The 21001-nt window shown below is 35.0% G+C and overlaps 1 protein-coding gene across 2 annotated transcripts in view; it reads right to left on the reverse strand.

Moving 5' to 3' along the window:
* Window positions 1-1166: 1166 nt before the first annotated feature.
* Window positions 1167-21001, reverse strand: part of LOC112051078 (serine/threonine-protein phosphatase rdgC) — a 101053-nt gene continuing 81218 nt past the window's right edge. For both annotated transcript variants that reach the window (XM_052882213.1, XM_052882212.1), the window contains exons 11-15: window positions 16527-16712; window positions 14402-14657; window positions 9819-9967; window positions 5553-5655; window positions 1167-5392 (exon numbers count right to left, since the gene is read on the reverse strand). In XM_052882213.1, the coding sequence (XP_052738173.1) occupies window positions 5175-5392; window positions 5553-5655; window positions 9819-9967; window positions 14402-14657; window positions 16527-16712 (912 nt within the window). In that variant the 3' untranslated portion in view covers window positions 1167-5174. The remainder of the gene's footprint in view (window positions 5393-5552; window positions 5656-9818; window positions 9968-14401; window positions 14658-16526; window positions 16713-21001) is intronic.

The raw sequence follows: 21001 nt of genomic DNA on the forward strand, positions 1-21001 counted from the left end.
ACGTATCCTCGATTTTGCTATTAATGGAAAAGTATCGGCCCTAATTATTTTTATCTCACGAAAAATCGCTGGATAATATCACGAGTTTCCCTCTTCATTTCCCGAGGATTTTCTCGTTAAGTCTGAACGGTAATTAGCACGCACAAGAAAACATTTAAGTAGAAAGTACAATTTAGTTCAATTTGATTGATTGATGATTTTGTAATTCTACTAAAAACATTACAATATTATTATGAACATAGGTAGACTTTTATTTCTTTAAATCCTTTGTTTCTGTTTGGGCTCGTTGACTGAAAAGTTTGAATCACGTGGGATTACCAAGCTGATTATTTGGTATTATTTTAAACCTACTATGTATATACATACACGAGTTTCTTGTAATTTTGTTGTACTGTAAGTAGGTACCTTAGTAATAATCCTAGAAAATCATATGCTGTACCTTAAGCTAAATAGTAACATCTAAACTAAAGCTACATGCTCATTGTACACTGTTTACCATAAAACAAATTTTTAATACAGGTTTTTCAAGTAATTTCATAACTTATTTATTTTTAATTATGTATTGTTTTTTAAAAATTGATATTCAAAATATATTAACTTTATCTAATTATTCTAAGCTTATTAATCTTTATTTTTATTAATTTCAGAACAAGTTAAATATGACTATTATTAGGTGTGAAATGACTAGCGATTGATGTCCTAATTTTTTATACGATTTCAAAAAAGGAGGACATTCTCAATTCGAGTGTATATTTTTTGTATGTATGTTACCTGATTACTCAAAGACGCCTGGACCGATTTGAATAATTCTCTTTTTGTTCGAAAGGTGAGGTGCTAAACCCGTGTCGTATTAGTTTAAGCCGTTTCAAGAGCTACATGAAAGAACACTGTCTAAAAAACCTTTTGAATCTGAAAAATCTTTATGATATTCTGTCATGGCTTGAATTAATACATACCACGCGGTTAGCACCATCTTCAAAGTGATCAGTAGGTAGAACATAATACGATATTATTTTTTGCTTTTTAGTTTAGTCGGTACGTTTTATGATTTTGGAGTCCGTTAAATTTTTTTATTATTTTTTTTTATAATTTGTTTGTTGGTAAATAGTGTACATCCAGGTACCTACAATTAAGGAAAAAAATTCGGAGATCAATAAAAAGATAAATTCTTTATCACAATTTAATGGACAAAACTTATAATATAGCATATAATTGTTATAAATTACAGTTAATAATAATTGAGTAAATATTTGACTTTTAATAGTTTATCGTTATCCTATAAGAGAAAGAAGAAGTATAAATTTTGTTTATGACGGCCATAGTACACCAAAACCGTCACCACAGCTGTTCCAAAATTGATATCTATTATTTATGATTGCATATTAACAGAATCATTTTTAAGATTCTTCACCTCCATTTAATTTAATTTACAGTCCAATCACTACCAAAAATACATCAGTCAATTGAATTGAACGATGAATTGCTTCAACGTCTGAATTTGTGGTCTTGAGATTAATCACTCGGTTTAATAATTTGGCTCTAAAGAAATTCACTTCTCATAAATATCATCTTATTGGGTAATTGATATTTAATCAAAATTAATAAACATTACCTTAAACAAGTAAAAATGAACGAATCTAAGAGGTATTAACCACACTAAGCTAGGTAAATAATCGAGTCCTTGACTACGTACCTTCTTTCGCACACAGTGTAACACCATATAAAAGAAAGATGTACTTATAAGTACTTCATTAATAAAAAAATATATATGTACTACATAGATAGTTTTAGTGTGTCTAGATGTTATTTAATGCCTCCGTAGACGTCTGACCCCTTCTCGACAAGTAAGTCCTTAATGCCCTCCGACAATGATATTTCATACTAGAGATGGGCACTAAAGCATCAAAACTGAAGCGGACAAATGTGTGTCTTAGTTTTATTTAGTCGCTTATCAATCAACGAACGTTACTTTTTGTGGTGATTCTGTAGGCACGTGACCTATCTATATTATAAAATTATCATTGCCCTCCGGGAGGTTTAACGGCTTCTGTGATACCTCCCGTTGTGATTGGACTGTATTACAAATGAGAACATTTTGAAATAGAAGTAGAGCTACAAATATTAAATTCAATGCATTCATGTTATAGGTAGATACATTGGAATGATAATAGCTTGAATATAGATATGTATGCAATATCATACAGCTCTCGCACTTTTGACTAGAATATTTATAAAAACTAGGTATGTATTATGAATCTTTTTATAGTAAAAATATTTTATCTAATCTTTGGATATGATTAGGTACTACGAGTACAATAATTCCATTAATTTTAATAGAAAGCTAGTTTTAAACTACTGTAAGAGATACTTTATTACAATAATAATTCTTTTAGAAATATTTAATTAGACGTTTTTTGGTACTTTTAAGCACCATTACTAGGTAAATTTTACAAAAGTACATAAATAATGATAATATTTAACTATGCAGCGTTGCTCCCAAATTTCGTTTATTTTTAAATCATTTATACAGTTGGTAGGTATTAATGAATATTAAGTACTAAAAATTAAAAAAAAAATATGTATTAGTGGGTGCATTAGTTATATAGAATATCACCGTTACCGATGCGAAAATATGATAGATATATATTATATGCGAATAATTTTTGTTTAGTGTATTGTTCATTTTGCTGTTCTCTCCGAAAAGTCAAAAAATTGTAATAAATCAACCTTAACGTTGTTTTGGAATAAAACGTACTCGAAGGGAGAGTCTGGTTTGCGTGGCACTGTCTCTTAGACTTCTAGATTTTTTCGTATAAACTAACATTTAATCAACTAATATTCATTAATATAGAAGATAATACCATAATAATTAAGTCGGAGCATAATTTACAAACATAATATAGACTTGCTTTTAAACCGTTTTCCCTTAAAGAACGTTTGACGTGAATCGTGATAAAAGCTACAGATACCAGTGGCGGATTTAGCAGTAGGCTAGTAGGCTGGGCGGCAGATTTTGCGGGCCTGCAAAGGCTTTAAATATTTTGTCTAACAGAAATAAAGAAAACCATCTCAGAATTTGGGTACATAGAAAAACTGAGTCTTGAAAATTTTACTAACATTCTAGTACGAAATGTACATAATTATAGTACTAGTAAAATACTATAATTTGTGTGTCACTTTAACATGTTCATGTTCACTTTATCACTAAACTTTTGTAACCTGAATACACTGATTTGTCTATATATATATATATATATATATATAAATAGGGTAATGAACTACAGAGGTCAGTAGGAGGCAAAAATTTAACAGCCTACTGGCGGCAAGTAAGTAAATCCGCCACTGAGAGATACTCGCACTACAATGTATGACCAATAGATGTGAACAAGTACTTTCAAGATGTTCCCCCGCCAGAGTACCCGACATTTCCAAGCTGATATCCGAGAATTACGACTGTGACGATTGAGCGTGACATCGGTCGCTCAAAGTGAAGTTGCTCGCAAAAGGAACCTCGTAAAGATCGACTATTGGGACTCGAAGTCATTGTAAAAGTTACTTACGTAGTAAAATAGAAAGTATTATTCTCTTTTTATCAGAAAAATGTTACATCGATTGAAGACACTGAAAATTTAGGGAAGTCTATAGCGTAATATTCCGAAGGTAGACAGTTTTAATCACTTCATAGTTTAGGTCCTTTAGGTGTAGGTGATACCATAAAAATATTACTTATTTGTTGATATCTATAAAGTTACAATATATTGTTATGATAAATTTATGCTTTTATCTCGTAACTTTTAAATAAATAAATTTAAAACTTCAAACACTAGCACTTTTTAGTCTACCTCTCATTTCTTTTAGATCAACTTACTATTTCGATTTGAAAAACTTTCATATATTTATTTAATTTTACATCTAGAAATTGAATTTATAGCTATATACTTAATTATTTTATAGCTTGGCACTAAGTATAATAATTTATTTATTGAAATTAAAATAAAAAAAAACTACTCAAATAAGCTCGAAAGAAGCGACTTCATAATGTGTAGCAGCAAAAAGAAAAAATATATTCCCAATTTTTAATTTCTCTCTACGTATGTAATCGCTTAATATCATTGGTATTTACGATCATTGAAGTATATTTACATAATACACGTTTTAGTTAATTAGATTAGGCTCCATTAAAAATGCATTAGAAAGTATAAACATTAATAAACCCTATAAATTGTATACACGCCATATTCGTAGTTAGGTAATTATAATATAATTTAATTTAAATATAATATAGATGCCATATAATTTAATGCACTATAATAATTATTTATTATAAACCACAATAATAATTGAAAGAGCCGGTAACAGTAATTTAATTACATTACCGATTATAAAAGCTAAATCTGATGGCACGCGAACCATAATATTGAATTTGTTAGATTTCAATTTAAAATGGGATATTGCATTGTTATCCTATAAGTTCACGTTGTTTACATACTTGTAAACCTATATATTACTTGACTTATTACTATATGTTTACAAAATAATCTGAATTTTAGAAACTCTTCAGCATTATTATGTGTGACTTTACTCGCTGTGTAAACTTAACTGTTTAAATTCAATGAGAAATTGTATTAGAATTATACTAATTAACTCAAGAACACTCGTAATTTATTAGTCTGGATACAAACCCTTCAGCTGTTCTTGTCAAAGATAATTTTCTTGGAAAATCTCATTGTATAAAATCTCTTTTTAAAATTAAAAGAGAACAACAAAGCCTTTGTCATTTTCGTCGAATGTGACTAGAAAATTTTCTTGGAAATATCAGTTATATGCTCAAATATAATTGGAAGTATTTAAATGTCACTTTCTAAAAGGCCTGGCCGTTTAGATCTGTTGCAATCTATTAGTTCTATTTCCTCTGCATCTCTCGATGAGCTTGCGACATTACCCATCAAGTGTGCTCGACCGTTTTTCTTGTAGTTTTGGCGAGTATCCTCATCTAGGTTCAGTACTTCAACATCGACACCAATTTCATCCTTATTGATAGCCGTTCGGCTTCCAGATTTCTTGTATTTTGGGCGCACGTTATTGGGAACATCGTCGAGTTTTAACAGCTCGATTTCGACCTCAGTCTCATCTTTATCGACCGCTGTCCTACTAGGATAGCGGTCTAGCTCCTGTCAGGAAGCTTTAATCTCAGCTATCATGTGCTCCTCCTCGTGCAAACTCTTTTCAGCAAGCCTGAAGCTTTCCAAGAACTCGTTGAGGTCAACTAAGCCGTCTTTATTTATATCCATCAATCTACAAATGTCCACAAGTTGCTCTTGGGTCATTGGATTTGGCATATATTTACCGAGTAACTGGCAAGCTTCGGAAAATTCTTCCAACGTTATGTAGCCTGCGAAAATTTAAATTACTTTAATCCCCGTAAAGATCTTACTGTCATTAATTATAATAGGAAACGAAAGGGAAAAGAATTGAAACTTTATCAAAATTAATTACTCAAAGAGGCTTAGAGTTAATCGGATTATATTATTTATTCTTTTTTAAGTATTTACCTGAATTATCCTTGTCGAGAATCTTAAATATCGCCTCCAGGCTTCTTTTGTTCTTGTAGAGTGTCTCGACGACTGTTTGAGCATCAGACTTCCGCCCCCCACGCTGCAAAATTACTATTTGTTTTATAATGTTATGATATGTATACAAGAATAATCACTATTTTTCCAAAATTTTTAAAGAGTGAGATTGTAGTCAAGGGAGAGTGACTAGAGAATATAAAATTAAAAAAAAGTCACTTAGTGGCGACCCCCGTGACAGCAGTTACAAAGGTCACCAGTCGGTGAACTCAGCAACTGGGGCCACATTACACTTACAATGACCACTATACCTTGTCTATATTCTGTGACTATACTATGCATAAACGCTACTATTCTTTATTATAGGTTTTACTTTTTAATAATATAACTATATATTATACAATATATTATTAATGTTTACTTGTTCATCTTCTGACTGTTTTTCATTATTTATAAATTCAATTTAGCTTCGGTTACAGAGGTCACCAAGTGGTGACTTCTGAGACCAGGGCCTCATACATACAATTACCACTAGGATGCATTTATATTTTTGCATTTACACTAATTAACACATACCATATGCAGATAATATTATTTAACTATTACTATTTATTATTTTTATTTATTTTAGGTTACACTTAAGATTTGCATTTAGTAACGGTCACTTACAAAAGTCACCAAGTGGTGACCTCCGTGAACACACTCACTAACACGAAGTTCGCGCTACAGTTGATTACGAAGCTAACTTCGCGTTGTTTTTCTTAGGTTCGTCCATTACTGCAGTCATTAGACGCTTGCCGCGACAACTACGTCCCTCTTAAGTAATTCGTGTTATTTTATGATGTGCAGTGTATCCAACAAAATGTCTGGGCAGCCGTGCAACAATTGTGTCGCCTTAAAGGAGGAACTGAGGCGCCGACAAGAGAGGATCCGGCGCCTCGAGGAACAAATTCAAGTACTGAGGCGCCACATCGCCAGCGTGACTGACGCATCTAAAAAGTTTGAAGAACTCGAATTTTCAGTAGCATTATGAAGGAAATTGTATGAGCTTGCAAAGAAATAAATACTAATAATTTAACTTTATTGTTTTTCTACTTTAATTATTGATTTTCATTTATTTATTCTACTCTAATTAACTTATTTATTCTACTTAAATAATTTTTAACCTCAAAAAAAGGAGGAGGTTCTCGATTCGTCTTTTTGGATGTATGTTACCTGATTACTCGGAGACGCCTGGACCGATTTGAATAATTCTTTTTTTGTTTGAAAGGGTATGCTCCCTGAGGTGGTCCCATTGTCAGCATTTTAGGATCTGATGATGGGATCCTGGAGAAATTGAGGTGAACTTTCAAAAATCGTAGGGGCAACTATAGCGTTTTATATTTTTTCCATTAGCCACTTTAAAAAACTACAAATGACTGAAAGTCTGGAATCGATCTGATGATGAAGCTGAAAGACACACGAGGGAACTCTTTAACGGTTTACAACAGTTACCTTGTGTTTGGGCTTGATTGATTTGTGTTGGCGAGAACTTTCCACCTAAATGGGTTGTGACTGTCATTAGGTGTCTGATGATAAAGACGAAGGACAAGTACTGGAACTCCTCAACGGTTAACAGTAGATACCTTATGATTGGGCTTGATTAGTTTGTATTTATGAGAACTTTCCATCTAGATAGGTTATCACTGTCATTAGGGGTCTGACAATGGAGACAAATGATAGGTACTGGAACTTCTAAACGATTTACAGTAGCTACCTTGTGATTGGGCTTGTATTGATCAAGACTTTCCACCTAGATGGATTGCGTCTGTCATTAGGGTCTGACGATGAAGACGAAGGTCAGTTAATGGAATTCCTCATCTGTTTACAGTAACTAAAAAACCCTGTGATTGGTTGTGACTGGCGTGTGGCCTACTCATTAATTTGTTTGAATTTAAGTCAGACAACGCTATTCCTTACAATGTTTTATCACGACTCATAGCAACAAACCTTAGGCGCTAGATCAACATCTAGGATGATTTCACTAAAAATGAAAAATAAAAAATTTTAATAAAAAAAATTTAACCGACTTCAAAAATATAAAACATACTGACTAAACTAAAGAGCGAAAAATAACATCATACTAAGTTCTATCTATCATATTATGTACTAACTGATGATCAGTTTGAAGGCGGTGCTAAACCGGTGTTGTGTTAATATAAGCCGTTTCTGAAAGAATTACATGAAAGAACACTGTCTGAAAAACCTAAATCATACATGACTTGAATTAATACATCATTGGACTAGCACCGCCTTCAAACTGAACATCAGTTAGTACATAATATGATAGATAGAACTTAGTATGATGTTATTTTTCGCTTTTTAGTTTAGTCAGTATGTTTTATATTCTTGAAGTCGGTTCAATTTTTTTTATTAATTTTTTTTTACTTTATTGTTTTTCTACTTTAAAACGAAACGTAGGTGAAAAAAAACCAATCTATCAACAGATTTCGAATCCAATTTTGTACTTTGGTAAAAATATCCCGCTGAAACTGTCTCTCGTAAATTCTTCGAGATATCGATAAGATTTAAGCTGACAAATTGAGTATTTAATTTGTCAAAAGGTGAATGTTTTCAGCTCCGTCGGGAAAATTAGACATCTATTCTGCCAATTTATCAAGAAAACGAGCGTATCGAAATTTACTTAATCGGCTAAGGACTATAACATACATTTTGTAGACAGTACTTTGCCTTGAAATCCTTTCAACAAAATCTCTTAGTAGTAAGTATCTAAAGTTTAGAATGGAAAGTAAAGTTGAGAAGCCCCTTCGAAGGCACTGTACATGGCCAGGCATGACTTTAACTTTAGAAATTCAAGAGGATTAGCATCAACTGCAGGAAATTCCAGAAAGTAGGTAATTTAGTGTTAGGAAGCAAGTAATGACATTCCAATCATGATATTAACTTAATTTTAGTTTACTCCATGTTGTCAGAAAGTCCGTGGGTGTTTTAATAAAACGGAAAGTTTTTTAATAAGGTGCCGTACTTAAAACTTGAAAGGTCATGCGGGATTGATCCCCTACAGACTCTTATAAAATAGTACTTACAGACAGACACAAACATACTACCCTCAGTTGAAGGGGAAAGCAAATATTCGTCATTATTAAACACAGCTTCCTTCCGTCTTCCAACAGAATGTTCAATCTATACTATAGCCTTTCTTGATGTATACTGTATACCAACAAACAAATTAAAAATGAGGGTTTACATCACTAGTCATTTCACAACTAATAATAAGCTTGTTTTTAAATTAATGAAAATAAATTTGATTAATAAGCTTAGAACAATTAGATATGGTTAATATATTTTAAATTACATTTTATAAACAAACAGTACATGATTTAAAATAAATAAGTTATGAAATGATATTTTTTTTTCGTTTTCTACCTACATTTTTAATTTCTTTGTTGGTAAACAGTACTCATTAAGAAAGGCTGTAGTATAAGTGGATGAGTTTAGCGGAAGATCTACTAAATTTAAAATTTTACGAGTACACAAAATTGTTTGTAATTATGTATTCTTTACTAATGTATTGGTATAGTGTCTTGTTATTGAGTGACTGCCTCGTTGGTCCAGTGGTTAGCCTTTATAGTTTCGGATCACGAGGACCTGGGTTCGAATCCTGGGTTGAGCTAATAGATACTGAATTTTTGTTTCTTCTAAAAAATGTTCAGTTAAAATTCTCAGCCCGCAGGTAGGAAGTTGGTGGTGTTACACCCCCATTCCGGGAGAACGTCATTATTATTGCCATTTGATAGTGGTCGTTATCACCTTAAGCCCGCCAACCTGAATTGGAGCAGCGTGGTGGATTTAAGCGCTACATCCCCCCTCCTGTAAGGAGGAATTATTTTTTATTCTTTACAAGTTAACCCTTGACTACAATCTCGCTTGAAGGTAAGTGATGATGCAATCTACGATAGAAGCGGGCTAACTTGTTAGGAAAAGGGTGAAAATCCACACCCCTTTCGGTTTCTATACGGCAACGCTAAATCGCTTGGCGGTACGTCTTTAGGGTGGGTGGTAACTAGCCCCGGCTGAAGCCTGCCACCAGCCAGACCTGGACCAATTAAGTTAACCAATCAGCCCAGTCGGGGATCAAACCGAGGACCTCAGTCTTGTAAATTCACCGCGCACACCTCTGCGCCACGGAGGCCGTCAAATGATTGAATGACTGAAAGAATTGATAGTAGAACAATTAGTGAATCTTACGTTAGCCGTCAGATCGAAAGTGTCCATGTACCGCACGAGGCGCGTGTCAGGGTCGGTGCGGACGAGCTTGTCCTTGAGCATCCGCCACGGCAGGCCCAGACGAGTCGTCTCCTCCATGGCGAAGCACCAGTCGCTCACTGATATGAGGCCTGCGGACAAATGCGCTCAAAGTGAGCCAACCCCGGACGGTGACAACATATCTCGTGAAGAGAAAAGACAAATGTCAACCAATAGCGGCGGATTTTTCCCATTCCCAGCTCTTTCGTGCCAATGCAACGAAAGATATATGAAAACGATACTTTTGGCTGAGCGGTAGACAATACGAGTATGTCATTTTGTCTTCATGAGTTATGTTCTGCTAGTGTAGGTCCACAGAGTGCCAAACGCGCCAGTTAACACAGAATACATATGTACAAGTATCGACATAAGCTTGCAAACTCACCACTTATACGGGAAGAATTTGTTTTTACTACGGACATTTTTATATTTTGACATAAACAAAATTTAATGATTTACGTACGTATTTTTAACCGACTTCCAAAAAGGAGGAGGTTCTACGTTCGGCTGTATGTATGTTTTTTTTTTTATGTATGTCCAGCGATAATTCCGTCATTTATGGACCGATTTTGAAAATTCTTTTTTTTTCTTTTTTTTAACTCAATAACAAAGTTATCGTTAGCTAAAGTTATTCACTTTTAAACAGAATTTGAGGGTCACCCTATCGCCGTACAGGTAATAGGTATAGGTAATAGGTAAAAACAAAATCAACTGGTAGGCACGGTTAGCGAGCGCCCGCGCCAAGGGCCGTTGACCTTTGTGCGTTTATTTTATTTTCGTTTGGAACCTATCTATTATTTTATTATAATTATAGGACGTCAGGAAGTGCCGCCAGCAGTTGCGCAGTTTGTTTGTTAATAATGTGTCCATTATTTTGTTATTTTTGAGTCATAAATTTAAAAAAATATATTACATAAAATGTACCGAATTGTTTGTAGATTTATGTTTTATTGATGATGCGGAACCACGAAAAAAAATATCCGCACTAAAGATCGAATCACCCTGTATAAAACAAGCCGATGCCACGCGGTTTTAATCGCGTAGTTCCCGTTTGCGTGAGAATACGGGAATAAAAGCCTATGGCACTCACAAATAACGTAGCTTTCTAGTTGTAAAATTTGCTTCTTTATAATATTAGTATAGATGAAGCTCTGGCCAGGCAGGCTCTTAGTTTAATTTAAGAAAATCGCTGATGTGTATAAAATTAATATTTGCACAGGATCTTGAGGCATATTAATTTTGAAGCGTTGAAATTAATTCGAGTTGGGTAAGCCGATATAAACTTGCCTTTGAATTTACATATTAATCTCAATACGAAAGTAGAGATTACACTAGTATTTAACTTCGGCGACCATAGATATTTCTCATATAATTCTCCATAAATAGGTAGAAATTAAAGGTCGTAATGCTATCCAAACCAGATCAGTATTTTTTGAGAATATTGCGGACATACAAACAAACATATAAATTATACTCGTACATACATATTTTTGAATAAATTAAGCAAATACTAATGGAATGGTTGCATTTTTAAAAAGAAAATGTTCATTTTTCTAAAATACTGTTTAATAATCTTCATAGACCAGAAAATACAGACGTTAAACGACTAGACGATCACTATGATTGTGTTGACAGACAGGCGGAAATTACAGAGCTAGAAATTTCACGTTTATCGTTATCCTAATCGAAACCTACTGGCGGAAATTTCTGATCACTATACTCGAAAATGGACAAGAACCTAACCTAATGATTATGCATACCTACTTTAATCAAAAGATATTTTATATTATGAAACAATAAGAACAAAATAAAGAGACTCGCAGCCAATCGCAAGGTCTTTCATGACTTTACGATTGATTTCGTTCCCCGCTATATCAAAAGTCCGAAACAAGTGAATAAATATAAATCTTGTACTTTTGTAACTTTGGGCAAATTTCATTCTCTAATTGCCTATTAATAAAACATATAATCACTCTAAATATACAGGGTTTCCCGTAATGGATAAAACGCAAATGGTAGACACCACCTGATTATCAAAAACTAATTTGAATAGTTTCGAAAATTCAGCGCCTCCCATACATTCTTACCAGCAACTTTGCAACTACAAAGAGTAGACACAAGTTTTATACTAGTTTACAATCCTCGATAAGCTTTTAAAATTATGGTACACTTCAGTTATTTTTTTACAGATGAGTTTTTTAATCGGATCATTTTAATGAATTTCATTATATTAATACAGCCTGCACTCTCGTGTTTTGAATTTTCCTAAACCCAAGGTTGCCTGGAAGAAATCGCTACGTAGCGATAAGGCCGCCTTTTGTTTCCTGTGCTATATATAATTTTTCCTTTCTTGTTATTTGTTTTTACTTATGTTGTGGTGTAAAAATAAAGTATGAATAAATAAATGAAAGAAAAATAGTTATTGCACTCAAAGCTTCTGCAACAAAACAATTAAAAATGTACTAAATAGTATTTTTATAAATAATTATAAAAATACTATTTAGTACATTAATTAATTCCGTAACAAAAATCATATCTTTAAAATCTTAATTATAATAGCTGGCATTGAAAAAACTGATTTAAGGTAGAAAAATTTTTAAAATTCAAAAAAAAAGTATAACCCGAGGAATTTTTTGAAAAATAAGTATTCAAATGAGTTTTAGTTAATTAGATGGTGCATCTATCATTTACGTTAATATTCATTGATTACGGGACACCTGTACATATTTTTATCAAATTTTATTAACTAACTAAAGTAAGTAAATGAATTTACCAGGACTAAGGACAATTAAATAAGTATAGACTAACCATTTTCTGCCAGACGCTTTCAATTTCAGCGAAGTGCTTTTTCAGTGTTACCGTTGCACATTTTAATTGCACCTTTTAGACGCAATTAGCACTTGTCTGTGACGACCTCATTAATTAGCCCTTTTAGTGTTATTTTACAACAAAATAACGATAGGTACGAATGAGTTTATTTCTTTAACTTCTATTGAGGATAATTTACACCGCTAAAAGTTTGAAATGGTAAAAATTTTTCGAACTAACCTATTGCACAAAAATCGTCAAGCACCTGTAACTTCATTACTACATACTTACGAGTGTTATAAAACAAAATCGCTTTCTCTGTCCCTATATCCCTATGTATGCTTAAATCTTTAAAGCTACGCAACGCATTTTGATGCAGTTTTTTTAATAGATAGAGTAATTGAAGAGGAAGGTTATAAGTATAACTTGCGACCCGCCCCAACTTCGCACGGGTGCAATGCTGATACTAAATACACTACAGAAAAACTGTGAACGTTGTATATAAAAACATAGCGGTCCGCTCCGACTTCGTACGGGTATAACACTAATATTCTAAAGGCAAAAGTTTGTGTGTAAGTATGTGTGTATGTTTGTTCCTCCTATACGCTGCGGCTACTGAAGCAATTTGGCTGAAATTTGGAATGGAAATAAATTTCACTCTAGATTACCACATGGGCTACTTTTCATCCCAGAAAAACTGAATTCCACACGGACGAAGTCGTGGGCGTCCGCTAGTAGGTTAAATTACTAATTATACTCAAATTTTAAACAGAAAAGTAAAGTTCCTGAGGGATAAAAAAATATTTTTTAAGGCCTTCTGACGACAAATACCTACGATAAAAAAATTACAACACGGACAAAGCTTGTAGTTTCAGACAACAATAAATTTCTTTACCTCTTTAAAATATTATTATCGAAATGTTTTTGTTACATAGCTATAAAGACAGAAAATTAATGGCATTATATTTTCTGTGTCTGTCTAGTAATTCTTAAATGTAAGATTACGAGGGTTCTAATCGCGGTTTAGGGTAAAAAGAAGCGCACAAGAAACACTGCGGGTCGCTTATCTGTTATCACTGTCTGGCAGAATTTAGTGCCGATCCGTGCTTACTCGGAAATGGAAATCTGAATAAACTTGTTGTTCAGATATAAACTGCCGTGTTCCAGTAGTTAGTCTAAGAAGCTTCGGTTCCTGGATTCGAGTCTGGCTGTGGAACATTGAAATTTTTCAGTATAAATTCACATTTGAGGTGGAAAGTACACCCCTTTGCTGAAGCAGACAGCACGTTAAACCGTCAGTTAACAATCATTATCATTAACATCTTATAATGATTATTAACCACACGAAACCAAAGTCATCGACAGACCTTAATGAGTAGCGCAGCTGAAGGTGGCAAAGGGTTTAGGGTCAGCATTATAGTTCACAGAGCGAGCAGGTGTTGGAATCCTAAAGTGACCTCGCACCGAAAAGCGCAGCGTTGGTGACGCCCAAGGGGGTAAACTGAACGTTTACCCCCTTGGGCGACATGCGGCTCGAAAAGTGATGTTTGATTTACAAAAGTCAAGTTCTACAAGAAAGTGGACATCCAATCGTCACCATCAACTGAAAATTGGTGAATGATGAAAATGGCAAACGATGAATAATCGTTATAAAGTCAAACACTATCATGGTAAACCCAGAAAACCCGCATCAATTGAGAAGTTATTAAAATACAAACCGCTCTGATCCACATCCATGCTCCGGAAAGTAGCCTCCAGAGTTCTACGTGCAGTCATGATTTGGCTGTGCAGTTCTCTCATCGCGGACGACTCGACCAGTCCCACCCGTTGGCGGAACGTGAGCCGACGCGTGCGAGACACGGCCGCGGTGTACTGGACGAACTGCCGGTCCAGGGAGTTGCCGCACAGTTTCAGGTACGCGCCCTTGTTGGACCCCAGCTCGTAGTAGTTTGACGCCGAAAATATTGTGATCACCTGTGAAATATGTGACTGTAAGCAATAGAGGCGTGATAGCCCAGTGGATAAGACCTGTGCCTCCGAATCTGGAGTGGGTTATAATCCGGTCCAGGGCATGCACCTCCAACTTTTCAGTAGTGTGCATTTTAAGAAATTAAATATCACGTGTCTCAAACGGTGAAGCAAAACATCGTGAGGAAACCTACATACCAGATAATTTTCTCAATTCTCTGCGTGTGTGAAGTCTGCCAATCCGCATTGGGCCAGCGTAGTGGACTACAGACCTAAGCCCTCTCATTCTGAGAGAACACTCAAGCTCAACAGTGAGCCGAACATGAGTTGATAACGATAACGACGAAGCAATAGAGCAAGCAAAAACTTCACAAACAATTTTTTTTAAATTCTTTAAAACTTAGTCCTTCACTACAATCTCACCGATGTAGTCAAGGATCAAGACTCCGATGGTAAGTGATGATGAAATCTAAGATGGGAGTGACGGGCTATATGGAAAATACACACCCCTTTCGGTTTCTACACGACATCGTACCGGAACGCTAAATCGTTAGGAAGTACGTCTTTGCTGGTAGGGTGGCAACTTTCCACGGCCGAAACCTCCCACCAGCCAGACCTGGATCAATTAAGAAAACCTCAATCGGCCCAGCCGGGAATCGACCCCAGGACCTACATTTTGTAAATCCCCCGAGCATACCACTGCACCACAGAGGCCGCCAGAATCTAGTTCCTTCTCCTTTCAATCACTTCACAATCATGTTCCTTCTCCTTTCAATCATAGTTTAGATGACGCTCTGGCGCATTCGACAGTGTCTTGATTCTCAACAGAGAGGTCCTGAGTTCCGTTCCCAGGACGAGTCAGTATAGGAATATTATTTTCTAATTCGGCTCAGATATGGTCTGGTGGTAATTTGTACCTCTTCCAAGATAGCCCGCTTCCATTATAAGGCAGGCTTTCATTATGGATCAGTGGACGTACTTGTATGACTTTATATGTCAACAAAGAATACAATTCGTTTGATGCGTCCGATACGTACGATGCGGACCTGTAGACGCCTACCATTAGACTGCATCGTCACTTTATACCAAGTGAGATCGCACTCAAGTCAACTTGTCATTGAATAAAATAAATTAAAAAAATATATAGCATTATGCCTTGATCGGTTGCATTTCAGTGGCTGAGATGTAAGCGACCTAAATAAACAACCACCGGAAACAGACGCCGGGAGGGCTCACTCATTTCACACTTTACAGCAGTTCGAATTATAGAGTGGAATCGAAACGTTTCACTAATTTGGAAAGCTGTGTGAAATGCCATTCCGGCGTCATTGTTTCCTGCCGTATGGCATCAGAGCACCTTCAACACAGAATGGAGAATTCACTAATCTGTGACCTTCAACAAATTTTCTAGGCAATCGAGCCTCACTCTTGGACCTCATGATCCTATCAAGCACTACAAAATAATATAATATGTCACAGACATGAAAGGAATTTTTCGTGACAGATATGGGTAGAATGAACTTGTACCTATTTCAAGTAAGCCCGCTCCTATCTTAGACTGCATCGTCACTTAACATCAGGTGAGATCGCAGTCAAGGGTTAAATTGTCATAGAATAAAAAAAAGTACAATAATAACCTACTCAGTGGCGTAGTTTGCCTTGCCCTGTGTCAAAATTAGTTAGGGGGCCCAATAGACGAGCGGCAAATCCTGAAAATCTCTTTAGCATTTTTTTTTATGTGGATTAAATTTTGCTTTCACACTTATGGGGCCCCTGTAGTCCAGGGCCCCATATCATTGATACGGCTGATACGTCGGTAGCTACGCCCCTAAAGCTACTTCAATGATATTTATTAATTATCATTGAGCTACTTACATTCCCGTTGTGTAGTATTTCGTATCCTCCAGGTTTGCACTCGTGGCTCCTAACCAAGAAGCTCAGTTTGTTCTTGCTGAGGAAGGTTGTGGTGACATCAGGTCCAAAATATGTTCCGGCTCCTCGCAAAGCATTCGCAACGCAGCCTCCGATGGTTTGAGGATCAGACCACAGAATATCGAACACCTGTAAAAGGATGTCTTTATTGTTCCTTCTCCAACTTATTCAAAATTAATCAAATATTAACAATAAATTGATTAAAGTATATAGCAGTCGTATTTGGTACCCTGTAAGAATATTCTCCTAATGCAAGGATCTTTCAGATGTTATGAGAATAGCAGGGTAAAACCTTTGTATAGGAAAGGCAATCAACAAACAAATATCTGACACATTATAAATTTGCAGTTATGAAAGAAGTCATTTTTATTATACTTTCTTCGACGTTAAATAAACTGAAGGTCTTTTATTTTTGCGATTAATAAATCAAGATTTATGTTAAAATTAGCCAATAATAATTATCTTAAAATGTTACTCAACCAGAGGGCCATTTTATAATATGATCTACCTACAGCGATTCAAAATGACGAATTTTAAATGAAACAATTAATACAATTAAGTCTTTCATTACGAAACTCTTCCGAACGCTGAGCTGTTGTAAATTCAGAAATGGAAATGGAAATGCAAAAATATAAATTAATGGATATTATTATGCATTGAGTTTAAATAAAAAAAACTTCGTTCCAATAAATGTATCTACCTAATTATTAAATTATTATTTTTATGAACCTTTCTTATGTACTAAGTAGGTGTACTAATAAATCAAACAAATTCTACACTTTGATTCAATCATGATTACTGTATTTGTTCATACATAAGTAGTTACTAAATAGAAAAATTCTCGCAAGCTGTTGAAAACTTTGTTTTATTGTAAAGCCTGTTTTTATTTTGAGAAGTTAACTTTTGGCTCATTTAAGTACTGCATTCTATACAATTCCTATAAATAAATAAGCATTTATGTTTTTGTAAAGCACATTATCCGTAATACCCCAGTGGATATGACCTCTGCCTCCGATTCCGGAGGGTGTGGGTTTGAATCCGTTCCGGGGCATGCGCCTCCAACTCTTCAGTTGTGTGCATTTTATGAAATTAAATATCACGTGTCTCAAACGGTGAAGGAAAACATCGTGAGGAAATCTGCATACCAGAGAATTTTCTTTATTCTCTGCGTGTGTGTAGTCTGCCAATCCGCATTGATCCAGCGTGGTGGACTATTAGCCTAACCCCTCTCATTCTGAGAGGAGACTCAAGCTCAGCAGTGAGCGGAATATGGGTTGATAACGAAAGCACGTTAAATCTATATCGTTCTACTAAATGAGGAGAAAATGGTAATTTAAAGAAAAAAATAATATGCCCGGATTAAATACTGAAAAATGACTACCGTTGTTTGCAAAAGGTGATTAATTAACCTATCATCAGCACAGCATGGCCTCAGCAATTTCAATAGACCCGAAATTACCAAGCTATTCATTGAATACTTAATTGTACAATTTATCACAAATATAATCTGTTACAGCGTAAAATGAATAGATAGGTTTAAGTACCTATTTGAAAGGATCGTTGACAATATTTATAACATGTAAGCACCTACCCAGTGGACGAAATCGTCCACTATCATGATAATATTTTTAAAGTCTTCTGTCATCAATTAGTACAACTTGGTATGAAAAATAAATTATGTAATTACTAAAACCATCGTGTACCTGTAAATCCGGTTCCTACTTCGACCTCAAATATTCGGCTCACTATTGAGCAGCAGTCTCCTTTCAGAATGAGAGGGGTTATGTCTTAGTCCACCACGCTGGCCCAATGCGGATTTGGCAGACTTCAGTCACGTAGAGAATTAAAAAAGATCTCACGTATGCAGGTTTCCTAACGATGTTGTTTCTTCACCGTTTGATAGACCCTCATCACCGTCACATATAACCGTGTGATATTTAATTTCTTAAAATGCACATAGCTGAAAAGTTGGAAGGTGCATGCCCCGGACCGGGTTCGAACCTTTGCCCTCCGAATCGAAGGCAGAGGTCATATTCACTGGGCTATGACGTCTCAGGTATCTGTATCTGGTTATTATTAATGAATTAAAGAATATTATATACTGCAGCGGTCAGCAATAGGTATTGATGGACGAAGTATGAATGTGGGCCGAAGCGAAGCCGAGGCACACATACGTAAGTCCATCAATGCCTAGTTGCGACCAAGGCTTGTATAGTAGGTACTTTTTTCAAATAATGCGCGGAAATTAAACTTTGTAGTACAATTCAGAACTTTTATTTGAATACAATTATTGAAGGTACAATTCTTAAAATTTAATGTGGATTTTCCAAGAATTAAGTTGGTTTGAGATAATTCTCACGAGGTTGAAGTTTGTTGTATACTAGTGTTTTCGGCGAGATTCTGAATTTCAAAGTTTTGATGGGAAGTCGATGGTCGGTATGAGCTTTCGTTAATTGTACGAGTAATACTATTTTAAAACCAATGAAGAAGTTGACGAACAACTAATTATTTTATTTTTTTACGCGCCAAAGTATTTTATTTTCACTAAATAGCTTTCTGTGTGCTTTCTATCTATGCTAGTTCGAAATTTAAATACACCTTTGATAAGTTATCTCTTTGGTTGCCATGTTGCGGAGTAGAAGATCGTTCCATTTTTAAATTACACGTCAAATGTGATTTTACATAGTAATTTATTTGGCCGCTAAACAGATTGCCTGCCGCTGGTCGACCAGTACAACAAGTTCGATTTATCTCGAAAAAGGTTGTCGAAATAATGCTCAAATTTCCAAACATGTTTGAGAAAAAGACTTTTCACCCAATAACCAGCTCCATGACGGTCGTTTATACTGGGATCATATACTATTATCATTTTTGTGCAACGCCGTAAAATAGTTGGTAGCGCTTAAGAGCGCGCCGACCTTTTTTGGCAGATACAAAATAGGTTTTTAAAGCAGCACGCTCTTTCTATGCGTGACGCAGGCACACAAACGTGTTAACCGGGATGTCACATTAAACAGTAAAACTTAGTAATTAAAAAAAATGATCATTTACAGTTTGCATGTAGCAGCTGCAGTCAATCTGTCTTTTTTTGATAAAGTCGCGACCTAAAAGCTGTACGGTGCCGCCTTAAATTAAATTATAAATCGCTTGGGAGCCGGCTTTATTGTACCGATATTGGGAGTTTTGAAAGTTTATGAGCTTTATTGGTAGCTATGTACCTATACCTATTATAGGAGTGTAAAAGGAAAGTTAACTGTTAGTTAATTAAGTAGTTTTATGATACGGGATACAGCAACCTATTGTTTCATAAAGTTTCATTATCATTGCGTGACTGACCTATATGATGTTTATCAACGAAATAATGGAGTTTGAAACTTAAATTAAAGACTCATTATGAACACTGTCAGTCGATCAATATTACCAATAACCACAGAACAGACAACGCTAAAAGCTAACGCTTTGAGCCAATAAACCTTACCACATACTAATAATATTATAAATGAAAAAGTTTGTATGTGTCAATCACGCAAATCTACTGGAAGGATTTTGGATAAAATTTGAAACCTATACTACAGCATTTCTTGATGAGTACTGTTTACCAACATAGAAATTAGAAATGAAGGTAGAAAACGCATGTCATTTCATAACTTATTTATTATAAATTATGTATGGTTTGCTTATAAAATGTCATATAAAATATATCAACCATATCTAATTGTTCTATGCTTGTTAATAAAATTTATTTAATAACAAGTTAATTATAATTATTATTAGATGTGAAATGACTAATCATTTATACCCTCATTTTCAATTTGTATGTTGGTAAACAGTACTTATCAAGAAAGGCTGTAGTACCTATATTACGTGCCTAGATTGAAAAACTTAAGATTTTACGTAGTAATCCAGTAAAAAATCAGAAACATCTAGTACCTAAATGTTTAGTAGTAGATTAAGAAACGATTGCATTTTATAAATTCAGAAGAAAAAAAATATGACTTATAATTAAATTAATCAAATTTTTATTAGCCACAAAATACTTATTAAAAGATGACTTTATGTTTGCTTTTCGAACCAAATGCGACAAAACTGCGCTAATCGAGCCGTTAGGAATCAGTCGGGATGATGGTAAGAGACCTGATAGATTGACGCTGGTTCCCTGGGAAATGGGGCGGGCCCTAAAGTGGGACGCTACATGTGTCGACACATTAGCACCGTGTCATATCAGGGAGACAGAATCAAGACCGGGAGCCGCAGCAGAAAAAGCGGAAACCGGTAAGTGGCTCAAGTATGCCTCTCTGACAGAGAGTTACATATTTGTACCTTTTGCCGTGGAGACCCTTGGGCCATGGAGTCGCAGTGCCAAAAAATTTTTCCGTACCATTTCACCGCGGCTTGTTGCCTCGACTGGTGACAGAAGG

The sequence above is a fragment of the Bicyclus anynana genome, chromosome 6 (genome assembly GCF_947172395.1).
Source record: "Bicyclus anynana chromosome 6, ilBicAnyn1.1, whole genome shotgun sequence".
In the NCBI taxonomy this organism is placed as follows: domain Eukaryota; kingdom Metazoa; phylum Arthropoda; class Insecta; order Lepidoptera; family Nymphalidae; genus Bicyclus; species Bicyclus anynana.